Source organism: Dipodomys merriami, unplaced genomic scaffold, assembly GCF_024711535.1.
Source record: "Dipodomys merriami isolate MVZ:Mamm:240054 unplaced genomic scaffold, mDipMer1.0.p SCAF_6, whole genome shotgun sequence".
Classification (NCBI taxonomy): Eukaryota; Metazoa; Chordata; class Mammalia; order Rodentia; family Heteromyidae; genus Dipodomys; species Dipodomys merriami.
The window spans coordinates 67,351,263-67,371,863 of record NW_027206179.1 but is presented as its reverse complement, the minus strand read 5'-3'; the positions used below and the strand labels follow the sequence as shown (position 1 = coordinate 67,371,863).

General features: G+C 35.3%; 1 protein-coding gene and 1 pseudogene across 4 annotated transcripts in view; both read left to right on the top strand.

Moving 5' to 3' along the window:
• The window catches only part of Cdk8 (cyclin dependent kinase 8), a 117,105-nt gene that overhangs the window by 37,765 nt on the left and 58,739 nt on the right, over positions 1-20,601 (top strand). For all 4 annotated transcript variants that reach the window (XM_070003084.1, XM_070003083.1, XM_070003082.1 and 1 more), the window contains exons 2-3: positions 12,266-12,341; positions 17,767-17,877. In XM_070003084.1, the coding sequence (XP_069859185.1) occupies positions 12,266-12,341; positions 17,767-17,877 (187 nt within the window). The remainder of the gene's footprint in view (positions 1-12,265; positions 12,342-17,766; positions 17,878-20,601) is intronic.
• On the top strand, positions 6,335-6,926 carry LOC138813557 (protein RER1 pseudogene; annotated as a pseudogene).

Here is a 20,601-nt window from a genome sequence, read left to right as displayed (position 1 = left end):
CTTGAACTCTGGGCCTGGACGCTGTCCCTGCTCTCTTCAGCTCAAGACCAGTGCTCTATCTCTTGAGCCACAGTGCCACTTCCGGTTTTCTAGTGTTCTATTGGAGATCAGGGTCTCATGGACTTTTCTGCCCAGGCTGGCTTTGAACCATGATCCTCAGATCTCAGCTTCCTGAGTAGCTAGGATTACGGGCGTGAGCCACTGGTGCCCAGCAAGTTCCTTTCTTTTATTTCAAAGTTTTAAATTGCCATTTCAGTATCTTCATTGACATCTGAATTACCCAGATATATATTTCTCTTCATTGTTTAACAGTTTATTTCACTGTTGCTTGAGAACATACTCATTATGATTTCAATTTCTATAAATTTGTTAATACTTCCTTTTGTGATTGGACAATTTCTTTTTGCTTTTAGATGTTTTAAAAAGCATGTGTATCTGTAATATTGAGTGATTTGTGTATGCCTGCGCATGTGTGTGCATGTGAGTGTGTGTGTGTGTGTGTGTGTGTGTGTGTGTGTGTGTTTGTGTGCGTGCACGTCAGTCTTGGGGCTTGAACTCAGGGCTTGGACTCTAGCCTTGAACTTTTGTACTCAAGTCTGGCACTCCAGCATATGAGCATAGCTCCACTTCCAGCTTTTTGGTGGTTAATTGGACATAAGAGTCTCATGGACTTTCTTCCCCATGATGGCTTTGAACTGCAATCCTTATCAGCCTCCTGGGTAGCTAGGATTACAAGCATGAGTATTTATTTGAGCAGTTGAGCTCTTCACTTTCAAAATTTCAATTTGATTTTTTTCCCCCATGGTTTCTATCTCTTTATTAAATTCTCATATCCTACAGCGCCTTCTTTATTTCATACAGATCTCAGCTTCCTGAGTAGCTAGAATCCTGACTTGAGTAATTTTTTTTTGACTATAGGAAGAGTTTAGTCATTATTTCTTCAAATAGTCTCCCTCTTCTTCTCCTCCTGAACTCCACAAAAATTTTGATTTTTTTGTGACTTTGTTCACTTTTTTTTTTTTTTTTTTTTGGTCGGTTGTGAGGCCTGAACTCTGGGCCTGGGTGCTATCCCTCAGCTCTTCAGCTCAAGCCAGGCCCTCTACCACTTGAGCCACAAGCACCACTTCCAGCTTTTTCTGCTTATGTGGTGCTGAGGAATCGAACCCAGGGCCTCATGCATGCAAGGCAAGCACTCTACCACTGAGCCACCTTCCCAGCCCCAAGTAATGTTTTTATATGTATTTATTCAGATAGATAGATTAGATAGATAGATAGATAGATGGTTTTAGATATCTATATATGGTCCATAAAAGTCTGAATTGTTTATTTTCATTTTTCCTTCACTTTAACTCTTTCCCTAAGTGATATTACCCACTTGTGAGCTTCAAATACCATTTCTGTTCTGTGTACTCTCAAATGTACATTGCTAGCCCAGATACCTGTTATGAACTTCAACCTACTTATACAGTTCTCTACTCTTTTTCAATGCCCTATCTATCATCATCTGCTTTCTATGTATATATTTGATTTTCTCTAGATATGAGTAAAATTTACAGTATATGTGAGCTATAGGCTCCTCCCCAGCTAAATATTTTTATATTGTTAATAATTGTTAATGCATATTAGTTGTATATATTAGTTACACACTGACATTTCTATGACTATATATATATATATATTTGCTTATTAATATGATGGAGAAAGTTTTATCTGTTTTCCTGAAAATGAAATGGCTTTGTTCTTCATAATATTTCACTGTGTGTTCTTTATTCTTTATTAACTGATACTGAGGTTTATTCTATAGCAAGGCTATTGTGAAGTACTGCTACAATAAACATGGGAATCTGGTGCCCTGAGTACACTTCATTTTTTTCAAGTTTACACCAGAAATAGTGTATATTTTAGTTCTAATTTTGATTGAGGAACCTCTATAATACTGATTTTCATGACAATTATCTTAATTTACATAGGACATATAAGGATATTAAGTGTGCCCTTTATCCTTGCTACAAGGATAATCGGTAGTATTTGTTGTTTGTTTCCTTTATGTTTGCTATTCTGATAGGGATGAGATGGTATCTTAATGTAATTTTGATTTAAATTTTACTGGTGCTAAGTTCCTTGAACATTTTTTTTATTGATTATTCTTCATTTTGGATATGTGTCTATGTGGATCACTTGAACAACTATCGACTGGAATACTTGTTCTTTTGTTGTTAAAATTTAAAATTTTTCCCCCAATAAAATTTTTTAAGTTTTTAATTTTAAAAATACATTCTGGATATTAATCCTACTATATGTAAGCTGTTTCTTCACTTGGTTGGTTGTTTACTTTGCTGTGCAAAAGCTTTGTAATTTCATATGTCATTCCTGAAATTGTTCCCTGTTCACTTGAATGGTTTTCTGTAGCAGCTTTAGAGTTTCAGGTCTTAAAGTTTTGGATTCATTTTGAATGAGAGATAGAGGTTGAGAGATAGAGTCTAGTGTCAATGTACCAAATGTAGATATCCAGTTTTTCCAACACCCTTTGTTAAAGAGGCCAGCTCTGTTCCAGGGTGTGTCTTTTGGCATGTATGATGAAAATTTAGTTGGCTATAGATATGTGGATTTATTCTGTGTCCTCTATTCCATTGGTCTACATGTGTGTTTTAAAAGTCAATAAATGTTGTTTTTAGTACTACAGCTCTGTAGTATAGTTTGAGATCAGGTATTGTGGTATCTTCATCATTGACTCTTGTTATGATTGGTTTGGCTGTTTGGGATCTTTTGTGCTTCTCTATGAATTGCAGGATTTTCTTTTCTAGCTTTGATGGGGATTGCATTAGCTCTTCAGACAGCTTTCAGTAATATGGCCATTTTAGCTATATTCTTATCTGTGGATATAGGATTTTTTTTCTAGTGTCTTCTTCCGTTTGTTCAAAACTTTATAATTTTTGTGGTAGTGAAATCTTTCCTGTTCTTGATTAATTTTATTATGTGTGTGAGTTTCAGACATCTTTTTTTTTTTATGTTATTTTTTTTTGGGGGGGGGGGTCCGGTCGTGGGGCCTGAACTCTGGGCCTGGGCGCTGTCCCTCAGCTCTTCAGCTCAAGGCTAGCACTCTACCACTTGAGCCACAGTGCCACTTCTGGCTTTTTTTTTCTTTTTTGCTTATGTGGTGCTGAGGAATCAAACCCAGGGCCTCAGGCATGCAAGGCAAGCGCTCTACCACTGAGCCAACTTCCCAGCCCGTGTGTGAGTTTCATATTTTGAAGCTTTCAGGTTTTTTTTTCTGTTTTGTTATTGTTTTATTTCTGTCTCTGTATACTTCTGAGTTTTTCTTGCTGTTCTCTAGTTTCATTCCATTATGATTTGGTAAGATACTTTAATAGATATTTTAATAGTTATTAAGACTTTCGTTATAGTGCAGATAGTGAGGCTTGAACTTGGGCCTCAACATAGTTGCTTGTTCCATTGAGTTATACTGTCATTTCTACCTTTTTGCTGGCCTAGCTACTGTGAAGGCTGAGATCTGAGGGTCGCAATTAAAAGCCAGCCCAGGCAGGAAAGTCTGTGAGACTCTTATCTCTAATAAACCACTCAGAATACTGGAAGTGGCACTGTGGCTCAAGCGGTAATTGGCTTGAGCTGAAGAGCTGAGGGACAGCGCCCAGGCCCAGAGTTCAGGCCCCATGACTGACCAAAAAAAAGAAGAAAAGTGAACAAAGTCTAAGGTACCCATGGGCAATCAAGATTTTGTGGAGTTCAGAAGGAGGAGAGGGAGAATATTTGAAGAAATAATGACTAAACTCTTCCTATAGTCAATGAAAGACAAGAATGTAAACATGTAAGAAGCTGAATGATATCCAAGTAAGACAAACTCAAAGAAACCACATAACAGGGCCCAGGTATGCCACATCTATAATCCCAGCTGCTCGGGATGAAGACTTCAATATTTCATTGTGAGGCCCACTTAGGCAAAAGTTAAGGAGACACTGTCTCAAAAACAAGCCAAGCATGGTGACACATGCCACTAGCATCTTTGGATGTAGAAGTAGCAAGATGACCAAGGCCAGCCTGGGCTGAAAAACCAACTAATAAAGTTTAAGGATTGGGATGTAATTTACATAGTAACAAGCAGAAGGCTCCAAGTTCAGTACCCAGAAACACACATACAAACACACAAAGAGATTCAACACACTAAGGTATGTTATAATTAAACTGCTTTAATTAAAATGCTTTATTTTGTTTCCTTGAGACAGGGTCTTACTATAGGGTCTACATTAAGTCTACAAATATATACAGAATACAGTACAGCATCATACTCATTTTTATGAGGTACACATGAGACAGCATTGTAGTCTCATTAGATTATAAAAGGTAAATATACAAATTATATACTCTATGTTGAAATGGTTTGCAATTAATGAGTCAAACAGGAAATCCCATTACATTTTGGAAAGTGGTCAACTAATTTTTGTTTTGTTTTGTCAGTCGTGGGGTCTGAACTCTGGGACTGGGTGCTGTCCCTCAGCTCTTCAGTTCATAGCAAGCGCTCTACTACTTGAGCCATAATGTCACTTCCGGCTTTTTCTGCTTATGTGGTGCCAAGGAATTGAATCCAGGGCCTCATGCATGCAAGGCAAGCACTCTACCACTGAGCTACCTACCCAGCCCAAGGTCAACTAATTTTTTTAAACTTCTATTAGCTATCAGTAGGGAAATTAGAAATAGAATTGAAATAAAGTGAAAACAACACACTAAAATTTATTAGATGCAGCAAAAGCAGTAGTAGAAAATAGGAAAATACCAACAATCTAACCTTAGAATATAAGGTTGTTGAAAAAGAACAAACTAATTCCAAAAGCTAATAGAACAGAGGAAAAATGGAAGATTAGAGATCAATGAAATAGAGAATGATAACAATCCGTCAACTCAAAAGTAGCTTTTAAACATAATTGATGAGAGAACATTCAGATTGATAAAACTCAGAATTAAAATAGGGACATTACTACTGAATCTGTAGAGGGTGTGGGGGAAATTATGAGAACACTGTTAAAAAAATACAGGTTAGGGCTGGGAAGGTGGCTCAGTGGTAGAGCGCTTGCCTTGCATGCATGAGGCCCTGGGTTCGATTCCTCAGCACCACATACGCAAAAAGCTGGAAGTGGCACTGTGGCTCAAGTGGTAGAACGCTAGCCTTGAGCTGAAGCGCTGAGGGACAGCGCCCAGGCCCAGAGTTCAGGCCCCACGACCGGACCAAAAAAAAAAAAAAAAAAAAAAAATACAGGTTAAATATGAAGGCCAAATCAGTAAGAAATAGACTGCAGAGACGGATCAGTAATCTCTTGATTAATAAACAGATCTTGATTCGATGGCTTTATCGATGAAACAAAAGAACGCTAATATTTTTTTTAAACCTTTTTCTAAACATTAAAACAGTTAAAGCTTAAGGAACTTTATGAATCCCACATTACCCTGATACCAAAATCAGATATATACGAGGAAAATTATAAACCAATATCTGTCATGATCATATTTCACAAAAAAATTCAGCAGCATATTAACAAGAAATACAGTATTCCATCACTAAGTAACTTATTTAAGCGAGTTTCTTATCACTTAAATCATAGACTACTGGGATAATTTCACATATGAAAATGGGTCAGCAGTGCATTAACTGAAAGAATAAAATAACCCAGCTTAATGGAAGCAGAAACTTTTTTTTTTTTGCCAAAACTGATCACTCTTTCGCAAAAATCTTCTACTCACTACAACCTCAGTTTTACATAGGCCGTTCAGAAAAACGCATGGTAAATAGTAAATATCATCCTTAGTGCTGAAAACTGGAAGCTAGTAGCAGAAACAAGATAAAGATGTCTCCTTTCATCACTTCAGTTCGTATTTCATTTTAGACGTTATAGCAAAAGCAGTTCAGCAAGAGAAAGACTTAAAAAAACCCAACTAGGAAAAAAGAAGTAGAATGATCTATGTTTTGGTCTTATATGTAGAAAAGTAAAGATTCTACACACATTTAAAAATTGGTTCACACTAGTACACTCAACACAGCAGCAAAATCAACTCTCAAAAATTAATTGTATTTCCATACATTCACCAAGAAGAGTCTGAAAAGCAAATTATGAAAACAGTACCATTTGCAAAAGGAGAGGCAAAGATGGTTCACTACAGACTGCAAAACACGAAAAAAAACCATTCATAGAAACGTTCTAGGGCCGGAATCCAATGCTGGTGGCTATCCTGCCCGCCGTCCTCCGCCTGCCGTCCTCCGCCTGCCGTCCTCCGCCCGCGGTCGGGAGGGAGGCCGTGGTCGCCCGCAGCAGAGCTGCGTTACAGAATGTCTGAAGGTGACAGCGTTGGAGTCTGTCCGTGGGGAACCGTCAGTGGTGTACAGATTTTTCACGCGTCTTGGACAGATTTACCAGTCCTGGCTGGACAAGTCCACGCCTTATACAACTGCTCGGTGGGTAGTGACGCTGGGCCTGAGTTTTGTCTACATGATTAGAGTTTACCTGTTACAGGGTTGGTACATCGTAACCTACGCCTTGGGGAATCTACCACCTACATCTCTTCACTGCGTTCCTTTCTCCCAAAGTGGATCCTTCCTTAATGGAAGATTCAGATGATGGTCCTTCATTACCAACCAAACGGAAGGAGGAATTTCGTCCCTTCATTAGAAGGCTTCCAGAGTTTAAGTTTTGGCACGCGGCTACCAAGGGCATCCTCGTGGCTACGGTGTGTTCCTTCTTCGACACATTCAACGTCCCAGTGTTCTGGCCAATCCTGGTGATGTACTTCATCATGCTTTTCGGTATCATAGTGAAGAGGCAAATAAAGCACATGATTAAATACCGGTACATACCATTCACACACGGAAAGAGGAGGTACAAAGGGAAGGATTGGACGAGGGCAAGATGTTTGCTAGTTAGATGCTGTACAGGGATCTGTCATGCGTGCAAGAGCGGTTTTGAGCCACTCTAACAATGCCTTTTTCTTCACATAAAGTAGTTGAGTACGAGGGAGTTGAATTTTCTTTTTAAAAGGAGCCTCAATGATTTGTAATTGAAATAACAGGTTCTTGAAGAAACTGGCATTTAAACCAAAAAAAGAGAAACATTCTATGCCCATTTATTGGAGCTTTGATATTGCTAAAATAGTAGCCAAAGTAACTTACAAATTCAATGCAGTATCAATAGTCAAATGTCATTTTTTTCAGAAATAGAAAAGCCCATCCTGAAATTTATGTGAAATGTCTACGGACCCCAAATAGTCACAAGTCTTCAAGTGAGCATGCTCAATAAATGTTATCACCATCTTCTGGAACACCACTTCTGACTTTCTGCCAAGATACCCCAGCAATTGAATATTCACTTTAGAGAAATGGCCTTTTTGGTATTATGAAACATTGAAGGCAAACATATAATTCTGACCGTGGGAAATTAAAATTCTCAAATATAAAAGCTAATATTACAGATATAAACTGCTTTAATCTGACATGATCCTGCTTTCTGAAAACTTCTTGAGGGCTGCTCTCATTCAGCTCCTAACCACTTCTGGAAATTATGCATCATTTCCTATTCTGTGAGGCCACATCCTTTTTGATTAAGATATTACATATTTTTCTAAATACCTTAATTTTATCCTATTGATGAGTGATGGCAATGAGTGGAAGGAAACAGAAAGCAAGTCAGGCTTCTTCTTGCCAGTTTTCCACTCATATGAAACTCTGCTCCTGCATCTGAGCTATTAGTAGGCAGCCCATGTGAGTTAGTCATTCCATGTTTTCATTCCTTATTATTATTTTGAAAATAGTGACATTTATAGTGATGTTGTTTATTACTTGACTAGCTATTGATAATAGCTTCCTAAATAGTCTGAAGCTGGAGCCTAATTATACTTAATTTTGTGTCTTATGCTATTAAACATCCTTGTTCTTAAATGGAAATTTGGGTACATTTTACACTGCTTTGGCATTTGTTACATTTAACTATCCTCCTACTATAATACATTCTCCAGAATTTTATTAGGGAGAGTTTGTATTCAGATTACTGTGAGGTATTCCAGAAGGAGGACAGCAAGTACTTTGTAAGGTATGGGCTTGGAATAAGTAATAATAGAGAGATTAAGGGAATTAGAACATCTCTGGATTGGGTGCTAAGAAGTGAGTTCAGTTTTGTAAATCTGGATCCTAGGAGCAGGAGGTTCAAAGCAGACTTGAGACTTTGGTGCTCTGATGTAGCCTTGGGCAAAACTTTATTTTCTGTTGGCCTTGTAATTGGACTTTCTATAAGAGATATCACAATCTGATTACCAGTAAGGGTCGTTTCCACTTTCTCAGTCCTTTTTTTTTTGAGTCAAATTCAGCCGTTTAGATCATTTTTTTTCCTATGGAATTCTAATCTTTTCCATTGCTAGAATTCCTTGATCAGAAGATTATTCATAGAACCATTGTTGGACAGATCTCTCTGTATTTTTTGTTGGTTTGGTAGGTTTAGTTAACTGGATCATCTGAAGCAAAAATAACTGCAGATTTAAGATTGGAGATTGCATTTGCGCATCATAACACTGGCAAATGTGAAGAGGCAGTTAACAGAGTTTGTAGTCAGCTTCTAAGCCAACGATGTAGTAGTACCCTTACTGGTTTTGGTATCAACAGAAACTTTCTCATCATGGGGGCTATCTGCCTTCTTTATTACTTTTATCTTAATATTTAAAGAATTACTTAGTAATTAAGGAACCTAGAGAAAGTTGAATTGAAGTCAAAAGAAAGTGGCTACAATATCAACTCTTCAGTGAGCAAATTGTATCTAGATGTGAGATTTACTCAGGAATGGTTAGGGACCCATAAAACAATTATTATATGAGTATTATATCAAAGTCATAAAAGGTAATAAATGTCTTAGTAGTTCTTAAATTTAAAGTAGGAAAAAATAGCTTGGAATTTAAAAAATAATAGCATGCACCCAAAACATAATCTTTGACTCTGGCCATTTAGATCTTGTTCCATGGATCACAGGTAGAAACTGTCTCTTTGATATACTTCTTAACCCAGAGGTCTTAGGTACAAACCGTATCTTGCTCTAAGATCATCTGGAAGATTCTTAAGAATTGGCTTGAGGTCTCTGACTGGGACAGTCTTCCTGGAAATTTGACAGTGTGTTGTACTGGTATAATTAGGAGCTATTGACCCCCAAGGAGTTTCACTATTGTATAGCTCAAAACAGCATATGGCAAAGTTAATTCTATGTAGTGTTCAAATTCAGTCTTTCTAATGATGTTTTAAATAACCAATCTCTTACCCTCAGAGCATATGTATAAGTAACTAGCAAGAGAAGATTGCTGTTTCCATCTGTGCTGTCTTAAATTCTGGAAAAATAAAATGTTAACTAGAATCATTAAAATGGAAAAGAATGGATCCTCTCTTGACATATAATAATGCACAATTGATTTATGAAGATTCAGTCACAGGACTTTAAAAAACAAAAACAGCCTTGGCCTTTCTGTCCTGAGCTGATTGTCCTTGGTTGACATGGAATTTGAAACCTGCAGACCTGAAAACAAGTAAATGTGAAACAGTAATTGTATTAGTTTTTGTATAAGAACATGAGTCTACTTTTTCACTTATTAAACATATTCATTCATACAATGTTTGTATATAATGACTTAGTGGAACCATTTAAGTCATTTAAAAGTTTCTTCTACCATAATTTTAACAGAATTTTTGGAGGCAGAGAGGTTTTATAGGAGTGTTGAGTACAATGTTTTATCAAAACCATTCAAGTTTTTAGCTACTTTAATATAGCTATTTTATATTTGTACATTGTTACTATAATCTCTTAAAGGCAAGGTCATGGTTCACCCACTCCTTTTTTGTTTCTTTCACCAAACGCAATTGCCTTCAAATTTACGTATTATTATTATTATTATTTTTAATGTAATGTGTTAGTTTTCTGTTTCTATAATAGATCACCTGAGTTAAATCAACTTGTAGAACAAAAGGCTTACTTTGGCTTACAGTTTCAGAAGTTTCTGCTGATGACTGGTAATATTTTGGGTCTGTGGCTTCATACTGTAGGAGCACATGGCAGAGCAACTTGTTCACTCTAGATAAAAGGGACAAGAAGAGGTCAGAGTTCTCAGGGCACACCCCCTCAGTGACTGGAAAACTTTCCTTTAGGCCCCACTTTTTTTTTTTTTCAAAATTTTTATTGTGATTAAGTGGTTACATAATTTCCCAAATTTCACAGTATTGTGGGATAGTGATGCTTAGTTAAAGTCACAAACACATACTAACTTTCATGGGGCAAATTGTCTATCATGGTCTATAACATTTATGAGTTCTATGAGCTTTGCAGTATAGTTATTTCTTCCACATTGGGTGATAATGTACATTTCTTCTGTTTTGCCACTTGTTCCCTCCCTCCCATCGCTGCCATTGAGTTACCTAGTTCATTTTGGTCAATGTCCAGTGCAGCTGATGGGTCCCGCTGTTGTATGTTTTTCCCTGATTCCCTCTAGTTCTGTGTCATCCTCCTGGTTTCCCTCCAGTGTGCATATATATACCATATATGTGATCAGCAGCATGGGGTTATTTGGTAATGATTCAACCAGATGAGTGGAAGTCCTTTGTTTCTTAAGTCTTGTTAATTTTGTCGTGTCACCCAACATTTTGGATTTAACATCCACTTATCAGGGAGACCATGTGCCATTTGTCTCTTTGCTCTTGGCTTACTTCGCTCAACATGATTTCTTCTAGCTCCATCCATTTCTCTGCAAATGCCATTATTTTGTCCTTTCTCATGGCTGCATAATATTCCATTGTGTATAGATACCATAATTTTTGGATCCATTCATCTGTGGTGGGACATCTGTGTTGTTTCCATATCCTGGCTATTTGTGAACAGTGCTGCAATAAACATGGAGGTTCTTGTGTCCTTGTATACTGGTTTCTGTTGTTCAGGATAGATGCCTAGAAGTGGTCTGGGTCATAAGGGAGGTCAATATTTAGCTTCCTGAGGACCCTCCAGACTGCCTTCCAAAGTGACTGTATAAGTGTACATTCCCACCAGCAGTGTAATAGGGTTCCTCTTTCTCTGCATCGCCTCCGGCATTTGTTGTTGGCTGACTTGAGGATGTGGGCCATTCTGACTGGGGTAAGGTGGTATCTCAGGGTTGTCTTTATTTACATTTCCTTCACAACCAGGGATGGTGAACATTTCCTCATGTGTTTCTTTGCCATTTTTATCTCTTCTTTTGAGAAGTCTCTCTTTAGTTCCCTTACCCATTTAGTAATTGGTTTGTTAGGTTTGGGAGGGATTAAGTTTCTTGAGTTCCCTGTATATACAGGATGTTAACCCCTTGTCTGATATATTGCTGGTAAATATTTTCCCCCAGTTAGTTGGTTGTCTTTCTAGCTTGGTTGCTATAGCTTTAGCTGTGCAGAAGCTTCTTATTTTAAGGTAGTCCCATTTGACAAGTCTCTCTCCACTTTGTTGTGACCCTAGGACTCTGTTCAGGAAGTTCCTTAGGCCCCACTTCTTAAAGGTTCCAATACATCCCAGTAGCTTCAAGACTCATGATTCATGAATCTCTGGGGAATATTTAACAACCAAGTTGTAATTTTTGTCATACTTGTTTGTTTTAAATAGATACTGTTCACTCCTCTTTGAGGATAAGTAGTGTAAAAGACCTCCTTATAAATATTTCTTGTTATTCCTAAACTCATTTGTTCTTAGTCTTGTCTCCAGTAGCCATTTCTTTTGTGCTTGTTTCAATAATATTAAACCATTTGTTGCTACTTTGATGTTCTCAGATTATATCATGCCCCAGTAGATAATAGGATTTCCATGCCCCTGTAGATACTAGGTATGTGCTATTTCTATTTTGTGTAATAGTTGTATAAAGAAGTTTCACTGTAGTATTTCCATACATGCATACATCATATTTTGATTAAATTTATCTCCTCTATTATTCTTAGAAGTATTACAGAAGTTGTGTATCTGACTCAATCTCACAAGTAATGTGGAACATTAGACAAATCTTTTGAGACTCTTCTGTGTCTTTTTGAGCTAATCTCTTTGTAGGCTATCTTCCTTCATTAAATAATAGCATTGACTTAGAGTACCTAAAATTTTTTTCTGTATGATATTTTGTGGTTATATGAAAAATTAGAAAATATTTGGTAGCTTTTTAAAAATGGTTTATTTTTATTTATCTTTATTAAAGTGCACATAAGCATAGATTTATGTGGATATTACTTACTTTACAGGAAGGATGATAAAGATTATGCTTTGAAACAAATAGAAGGAACTGGGATCTCTATGTCGGCATGTAGAGAAATAGCAGTAAGTAAAAATACTTTCTATTATCATTATTACCAGATGCCTTGTGACTGTTAGTTATATAGGTCTTTATATTATATTGCCATATTAATTGATATTGATGAATATTTTAATATCAGATATTTATAAAAAGTATATTTAAGAAGCAATGATGGCATGTAACTCAAAAAGTATAAATTCATTTGTTTGGGCAAAATTAATTTTAGTTGTTTATATGAATATATATGTACAGTTTGCAATAAATGTAGTAGTTACATTTCTAGTTTTTATGTAAAAGATAAAATTCATATTTCCATTTCAATAGAATAGGAATAATTCACTACTTAGGTTAAATTAAAATGAGATTCTGTTACCTGATTTCATTTTTACTTGCCCATTAGAGGGTACAGTTTCTCAACAGTATTTTATAGTTTTTAATGTGATGATTTTGCACAGTTTTTGCACTTTTTGTTATATTTGTTTTCTTACATTGAAGTGGAATTATTTAAAAAATTTTACTATTCTTGACTTTTCTCAGAAATAGAATTTATTTTCTATATTATTTGTGTATTGTATAGTATATCCTGGTACGTCTTTAAGTTCACTATTAGTTTTTTTGGTGGTTTTGTATATAAATGATATGTCAATAACATAGTTTTTATTTATCCTTATACTTTTTGTTTCTTTTACTTTCATTAGGTAATATTAACTAATTTATATAAAGTTAAATAGTGGTAAAAATAAGCATGTTTGAATTATTCCCCATTTAGGGAAGGGTGTTTTCAATATTGCCAATCAGTATAATGTTGGCGTCTCAGATGCTACCAATCAAATGTAGGAAGTTTTAGTTAATTCCTGTTTCCTAAAACCCTTTTTCATAAGTAGTATTACTTTTTATGACATACTTTTTTCTGTACATATTTACAGGTATGTTTTTCTGTATAACATTCTTAAATCAGTACATTACATTCATTTTTAATGTTTATTAACTTTTGCATTCCTAAAAGTTTCTACATTTGGAGTTGTGTGAAGTGAATCTCACCTGTAATCCTAGCCATTAGGGAAGCAGAGATGAAGAGGATTGTAGTTAAAGGATAGCCTGGGTGAAAAATTCAGGAGACTCTTATTTCAGCCAGTAAAAGCTAAGCATGGTAGCTGTGTGCCTGTTATCCCAGATACATAGGAAGAATAAATAGGAGAATCAAAGGTTAGGCTAGCCAGAACATAAAAATGAGACTGTATCTGAAAAATAACTAAAGCAAAAAGAGCTAAAAGAATGCCTCAGATTATGATAAGAGTATCTGCCTAATAAGAGCAAGGCCCTGAATATAGAAACCAGTACCTTCTCCAAATAAAATTCATATAATTTTATGCTCATTTCTTTTAACTTGTTTAATTTGTTAGCACAAAGTTGTTTATAATATTCCTTTACTATCTTTTTTTTTTTACTATGTTTTCTTACATGTAGATTCTATACTGATATTTTTCTATGCTTGCTCATTTTTATTTATTTCATTGATTTCCATTTTATTATTTCTTTATTTCTTACTTTGGGTTTATTTTTCTTTGTAAAGTAGAACCTTAGTTGGGCACCTTGTAACCCTAGCTACTCAGGAAGCTGAGATCTATGGATTGTCGTTCAAAACCAGACTGGTCAGGAAAGTCTGTGACTCTTTAACTATCAATTATCCACCAAAAATCTGGAATTGAAGTGGTAAAGTGCTAGCCTTGCGCTAAAAAGCTAGGTCCTGAGTTTGAGCCCCAAGACACACACACACACACACACACACACACACACACACACACACACACACACACACACACACACACACACACACACACACACACACACACACACACACACACACACACACACACACACACACACACACACACACACACACACACACACACACACACACACACACGAATCATAGTGCATTCAATTTTAGATTTTTTCCAACATAAGCCTCTATAAATTTCCTTCTACCCTATGTTATACCTACATTCCACAGATCTTACTATGTTACACTTTCAATTATCATTTAGTATTCCATTTTCTCTTACCTGTATATAACATAGAAATGTATTGATTAATTTTTAAATATCTGAGGCTTCTTTAGGTAAATGATTGTTGTTTAGTATTAATTTATTTTCATTATGGTCAGAGAAAAGAGACTATTTTAGGAAATACTTTGAAATATTGGTAAAATGATACAATATTGGTAAAGTGATGGAATTCTTTACTTAAATAATTCAGAACGGGTATTAATATAGATACATAAAATTGAGTGAATAGTGGTACATGTGTAGATTTTGTATTACAAAAGAGGAATTCTCATCTTTTCTAGCAAATTTTACTAGACTTCATGTTCTTTATTAAGTTTTCCTGAGAGAAGACTCTGGGCTCAGCATCTACATCTTTTATTCCCATGATCAAAACCCATTTGTTTCTTTTGTAGGGATTTTTTAAAGCTGATGACTCATACCTATAATCCTAAATACTTAGGAGGATGAGTCAAGGTCAAAGCCAATCCAGGCAGTGAAGTGCGCGAGACTCTTCAGTTAACTAGAGAATACTGGAAGTAGAGCTGTGGCTCAAGTTGTAGATGGCCAGTCTTGAGTGAAAAAATTCAAGGACAGTGCCCAGGCGCTGATTTCCTAGCCCCAGTACTGGCACCAAAGGTGGAGGGAAGAAAAATAAATTTGGTTCCTAGGAATGTAATTTGAGTGAATTATACTCTCTAAAACCCACTAGGCCTTTGAAACAAGGGTAAATATACAAATATTTAAGAGACTAATTCATGATTAAATGAGATAATATGTGCTATATGTTTAGTACCATACTTGGCAGTACTAGAGATTGAACCCAAGGTCTCATGCTTGCTAGGCAAGCCCTCTAATACTTAAGCTATACCCCCAGTCCTGCTGAATTTTATTTTAAATATAGAAACAAAACTTCATATTGGATCTGAAATTTGAGAGACATCTTAATGTATAATGTATAGGTTTCTGATAATTGGATCTTTCATTAAAGTGTATGTATGTTATAATTTATATCCTGACATTTTCCAGAAAGGATTTGAAATAGCTGTCTAACTTTGGAGTATGTTTCAATTTTGATGTAGTAGAAACACTGAACTAGAATTAAGACAACCTTAACATCTGTTTTCTCTTTCCCACTAATCTGGAAGATTGTGAGAGTGACTCCTAAGTTGGGACTTGAGGGTCACTCAGTACTATTTTCCTCGTTTGTTAAATAGTAAATGATTAGTTTCAAATATTGGACTTTAAGTTCCTTAGGATAGGCATATAAGTTTCAAAGCTTCATAAGCTTATTTATATAACCTAAATTTAATCTTGCTCTTGAAGGTAATAATTATCACTCCTTTCAGTACAATGTTAACATTACGATTATATTGAGTCTTGTTTTGGTGGCAGAATTCTTATAAATGACACCGAAATTTTAAATTCTAAAATTTTTAAGTTCTTGGCTTTCTTACGTGCTAACCTGAATTTGTAGCACATTTGGAAGACAGCTTGTCTGTTTTAAACTGATAAATACATACTATTATCTTTCCTGATGAGCCTTTCCTAACAATTGCTATTTTCGGTTCTGCTCAGCAGGACTAAGTGTGCTTTTTAATGAGATGGATTATTTTATAGCTATTTTGATTATCATTAGGAGATAAAAGATTTTAAATAAAAGAACATCCTTTTAGGAGATGAAATGCTAGGCCCATCAGAATATTCCATTTGGATGCTTTTATCTATGTAAATTTTTTCTTATCTTATTAGAAAGGTTACAGAATTTTAATCAATTTTGTTATGTAATTTAAATGCCTAAAATTTAGTAATATATCTGAGTTAAATTTTACTTATCTGATATGTAGTGATTTCAGTTAATTAACCCTTTAATATTTTTTAAATGACTGTAAGCCTCAGATTTGTCTTATATTTGTTTTGTGACATCAAAACAGTAACTCAGAATATGAGAAAATCTTTCAAGATCATATCTGATAATATTTAGACCATAAAAATAGCTGCCACTCAATAGCAAAATAAGTAACCTGATTTAAAAAAGGGGAAAGAACTTGAATAGACCCTTCTCTCCAGGAAGCTATACAAGTGGCCAGTTACCATATGAGAAAAAAATATTTTTAGTTGGTAGGGAAATAGAAGACTGTAATTTGGTATTACTTCTTACCCATTAGCATTAGAGTGACTTTTCCCCCCGTTGGTGCTTGAACTCAGGTTCAAGAAGCTGTCCTTGAACTTTTTTGTTCAAATCTAGCACTTTATGATTTGAGCCATAGTTAATTGGAGATAAATTGCTAATCCTCAGATCTCAGCCTCCTGAATATCTAGAAGTACAAGCAATGAGCCTTTAGTGCCCAGCTTTAGAGTGACTTTTAAAAGACAGGAATCAGAGGAAAATTTGGGCCTGGTGATACGTGCATTTAATTCTATCACTTGGGAGGTTTAGGTAGGAGTATTAAGTTTTTGAGACTACACTGTGCTACGAGATTGTCTCAAAAAAGGGCAAGTAGTGTTGGCAGGGATATGGATAAACCAGAATTATGTTATACATGGGAAAGTTAAATAATGCAGCTGCTAAAAACAAGTCTGGTGATGTCTCACAAAGTTCAACATGGAACAGTCATGATCCAGTAGAGATTCAAACAAGCATTATTTTTAGAAGCATTATTCTCAATAATCAAAAGGCTATAATAACTGTACTGTTTGTCCATTCAGGTGAACAGACACCAAAAATAGTGTTAAGGGAGTCCACTGAGGTTTGTTTACAATAAGACAATTCTTAGAATAGAAGTAGGAGTAGAATAGGAGTAGAATTAGAGATAGCTGAAGGCTAGAGGAAGAGAGTAACTGGATTATGGTTTAATGGGTACAGAATTTCTGGTTGGGTTGGCGAAAAAAATTTAAATAGTAGTGATGGTTGTATAACACTGACTAAGTTTAAAACCATGAACTTGTTCACTCAAAATTATTAAAATATAATTTTTATGTCATATTACCACAAGAAGAAAATAAAGCAAAATAGCCAGCCAAACAACAGCAACCAGATAGATTTATTTGGCCATTCTTTTTCAGTATTCTTTTCCCTACATCTTTTTCATTTGTCACTGAACCACAAGGATAGGTATTTCAATAGGATGCATATTTAGTAAGTGTTTAATATTGGGTACCACTGATTTTGTGTGTTTTTAGAATTAAAAATAGTATGGGTTTATTTGGTTGAATGGCTGTTCTTTGAGATGGAATCTGTCTTTATTGCTCAGGGTGCCCTTGAACTCCTAGCTTTACGCAATCTTTCTGCCTCAGCTTCCCAAATAGTTGTGACTATAAGTATGTACCACCACACTTACCTTGGTGTGTTTTTCAAAATTCTTGTGGTTAAAAAAAATAATGTATCTCCTTTATTTTGTAGTTACTTCGAGAGCTTAAGCATCCAAATGTCATCTCTCTTCAAAAAGTGTTTCTTTCTCATGCTGACCGGAAAGTGTGGCTTCTATTTGACTATGCTGAACATGATCTCTGGGTAAGGTGAATTGCTTCTAGACAGACCATTGGTTTCAGTTAGGTAGATTTAAGAGTTATTAAAAACAATACAGAGTTTATCCTGTGAAGATTTACATTTATAAAAGTCACCTCGTAGAAGGTAGTTGCTTAAGTACTAGGGCTAGAATATTTTCTTGGGTATGGCAGGTTAAGTATCCTTTGTCCAAAGTGTTTGGGACCAGAAGAGTTTCCAATTTTGTATTTTTTTTTCCTCCAGATTTAGAGATACTTAAGTTGGTGACTATATTTGGAGATGTTTGGGCTGATGAATGTGTCATAAAATGGGTAGTAGTGATTGATGTACAACATAGACTATGTTTAATGCCATGAACTTGGTTGCATAAAATTGTTAAAACAATAATTTAAAAATTGTGGTATATATGTGTGTGTATGCATATATATCAACAATAAAAAGCAAAATAGCCTGCCATACAACAAACATAAAGGTATTTCATTATGTAATGAAATCCCAGAGTCCGGAGGATGGGAGTTGGACTCAAATCTAAACAGATAATTGATTTGTTTACATTTCATATATACCTCAGACACATAGCTCAAAGTTAATTTTGTGTGACACATAGAATAATTTTATGCATGAAACAAAGGTTTATAGTGTGGAATATGCCAATTGTGACATCATGTTGGTCCCAAAAGTTTAATACGTTTTTTTATTTATTTTGAAATTTTTTTAATAAGTTTTTTTTACTGTGAAAATACTGTACAGAAGGGTTACAATTACATGAACAAGGAAATGAGTACATTTCTTATCAAGCGTTGTTGCCTCCTCCTTTGTTTCCCCTTACCATATCTGCCCTACCATCCCATTTTTCTCCTCCCTCCCCTGCCAAAGTTGTAAAGTTCATTTTTTGACATAAGGTCTTGTACGTCTCATTGTTGCAATGGGTCCACCTGTATCCATATTTAAACAATTTGTTTTTTCCTTTCCCCTCCCCAAATGATACCAACATCAAATACAGTGAAAACAGGTTATACCGTGGGGGAGGAACATACAAAGCAACAAAGAGATCATCTTATAAATACGTTAGAACCAATAGCAAGAAAGAAAAACCATTTGAGTCCTCCTTATCTTGGGGTTCATTTCGCCTAACATCAACTTGTTTGACCTTTTCTGCTTATCTCAGACATACTAGTTATTGCAAATAAGGGAAACCTTGGGACCTATATTTCTTTGGCCCTGGCTTACTTCATTTAATATAATTTTTCCACGCCTTTCCATTTCTTAACAAATGGGGCAATGTCATTCTTCTGATGGGGGCATAGAATTCCATTGTGTATATATACCACATTTTCTTGATCCATTCATCTACTGATGGGCATCTGGGTTGGTTCCATATCTTAGCTATGTATGGTAAATAATGCTGCAATGAACATGGTTGTGCTGGTAGCTTTAGTATGGTCTTGTTGTGATCATTCAGGTATTACTTTATTTCATTTTCCCTTTTTCCATCTCCTCCTAAGTATTACCTTAGATTCATGTTCTCTGTTTATCCACATATATACATATATAAATGTATTTGTGTATGTACATGTATATGGGTATGTATACATTGTAGTTCAAACTTCCTCATATGAATGAAAACTTATATTTTGAGAGGTTTTTAGCTTGGCTTATCCTCAAATTGCATCAATTTTCCTGAAAACGATATCATTACATTTTTTTAAATGGCTATGATGATTGTACAGCATTGAATACACTTAATGCCATGAACTTGCTTACTTAAAAATTGTTAAAGTGAACATGTTCGTGGCTCATGCTCTAATACTAGCTATTGAGGAAGCTGAGATTTGAGGATTGTAATTCAAAGCCAGATCAGGCAGTTAGACTCTTATCTCCAATTCACTACCAAAAAACCAGAAATGGAGCTGTGGCTTATGTAGTAGAGCCAGTAGCATTGAACAAAAAATATCCAGGAACAGTTCAAGCCCTAAGTTGAAGCCCCAGAAATGAACCCCCCTACCCCCAAAAAGAAAATTGTTAAATGGAATTTTTATGTCATATTACTACCATTTTTTAAAAAAGCAGTCAGCAAAACCATCACAAACTATAGGTTTGCTTGGTTATTCATTTTGAGTGTTTTTCCCCCATCACGTTTTGTTCATTTGTTACTGAAACATGGAGATAGATAGGCATCTCAATTGGGAGTGTGCTGTAAGTGTTTAGTATTGGTTATTACTGGTTTTATATGTTCTTAGAATTATAAACAATGTGGGTTTATTTGGTTGGCTGAATGGCGACTATTGTGAATATAATTGTTTTTCTGATTTGTTTCTCATCCTGTTCATTGTTATGATACAGAAAAGGCATTGACTTTTGAGTATTGATTTTGTTGTATTCCACTTCTATTTTATTTTTTAGTTCTAGACACTGTTCAGTAATTCTTGTACTGTAGTGAATAAAAGTAGGAAGAGTGGATATCCTCTACTTGTTTCTGACTTTAAGGAAAATGGTTTTAGTTTTTCCCCATTTAATATAATGTTAGCTATAGTTTGTCTTATATAGCTTTTATGAAGTATAGGTATATTGTGTTTAGTTTCTTCAGAGATTGAATGATAAAAATATGTTTAATTTTGTCAAAGGTTTTTTCCTGCTTTGATTAAGATCATGTGGATTTTCTTCTCAGTCCTGTTTGTGTGATATATTTATTGATTTATGTATGTTGAGTCATGCTTGCATTCCTTGAAG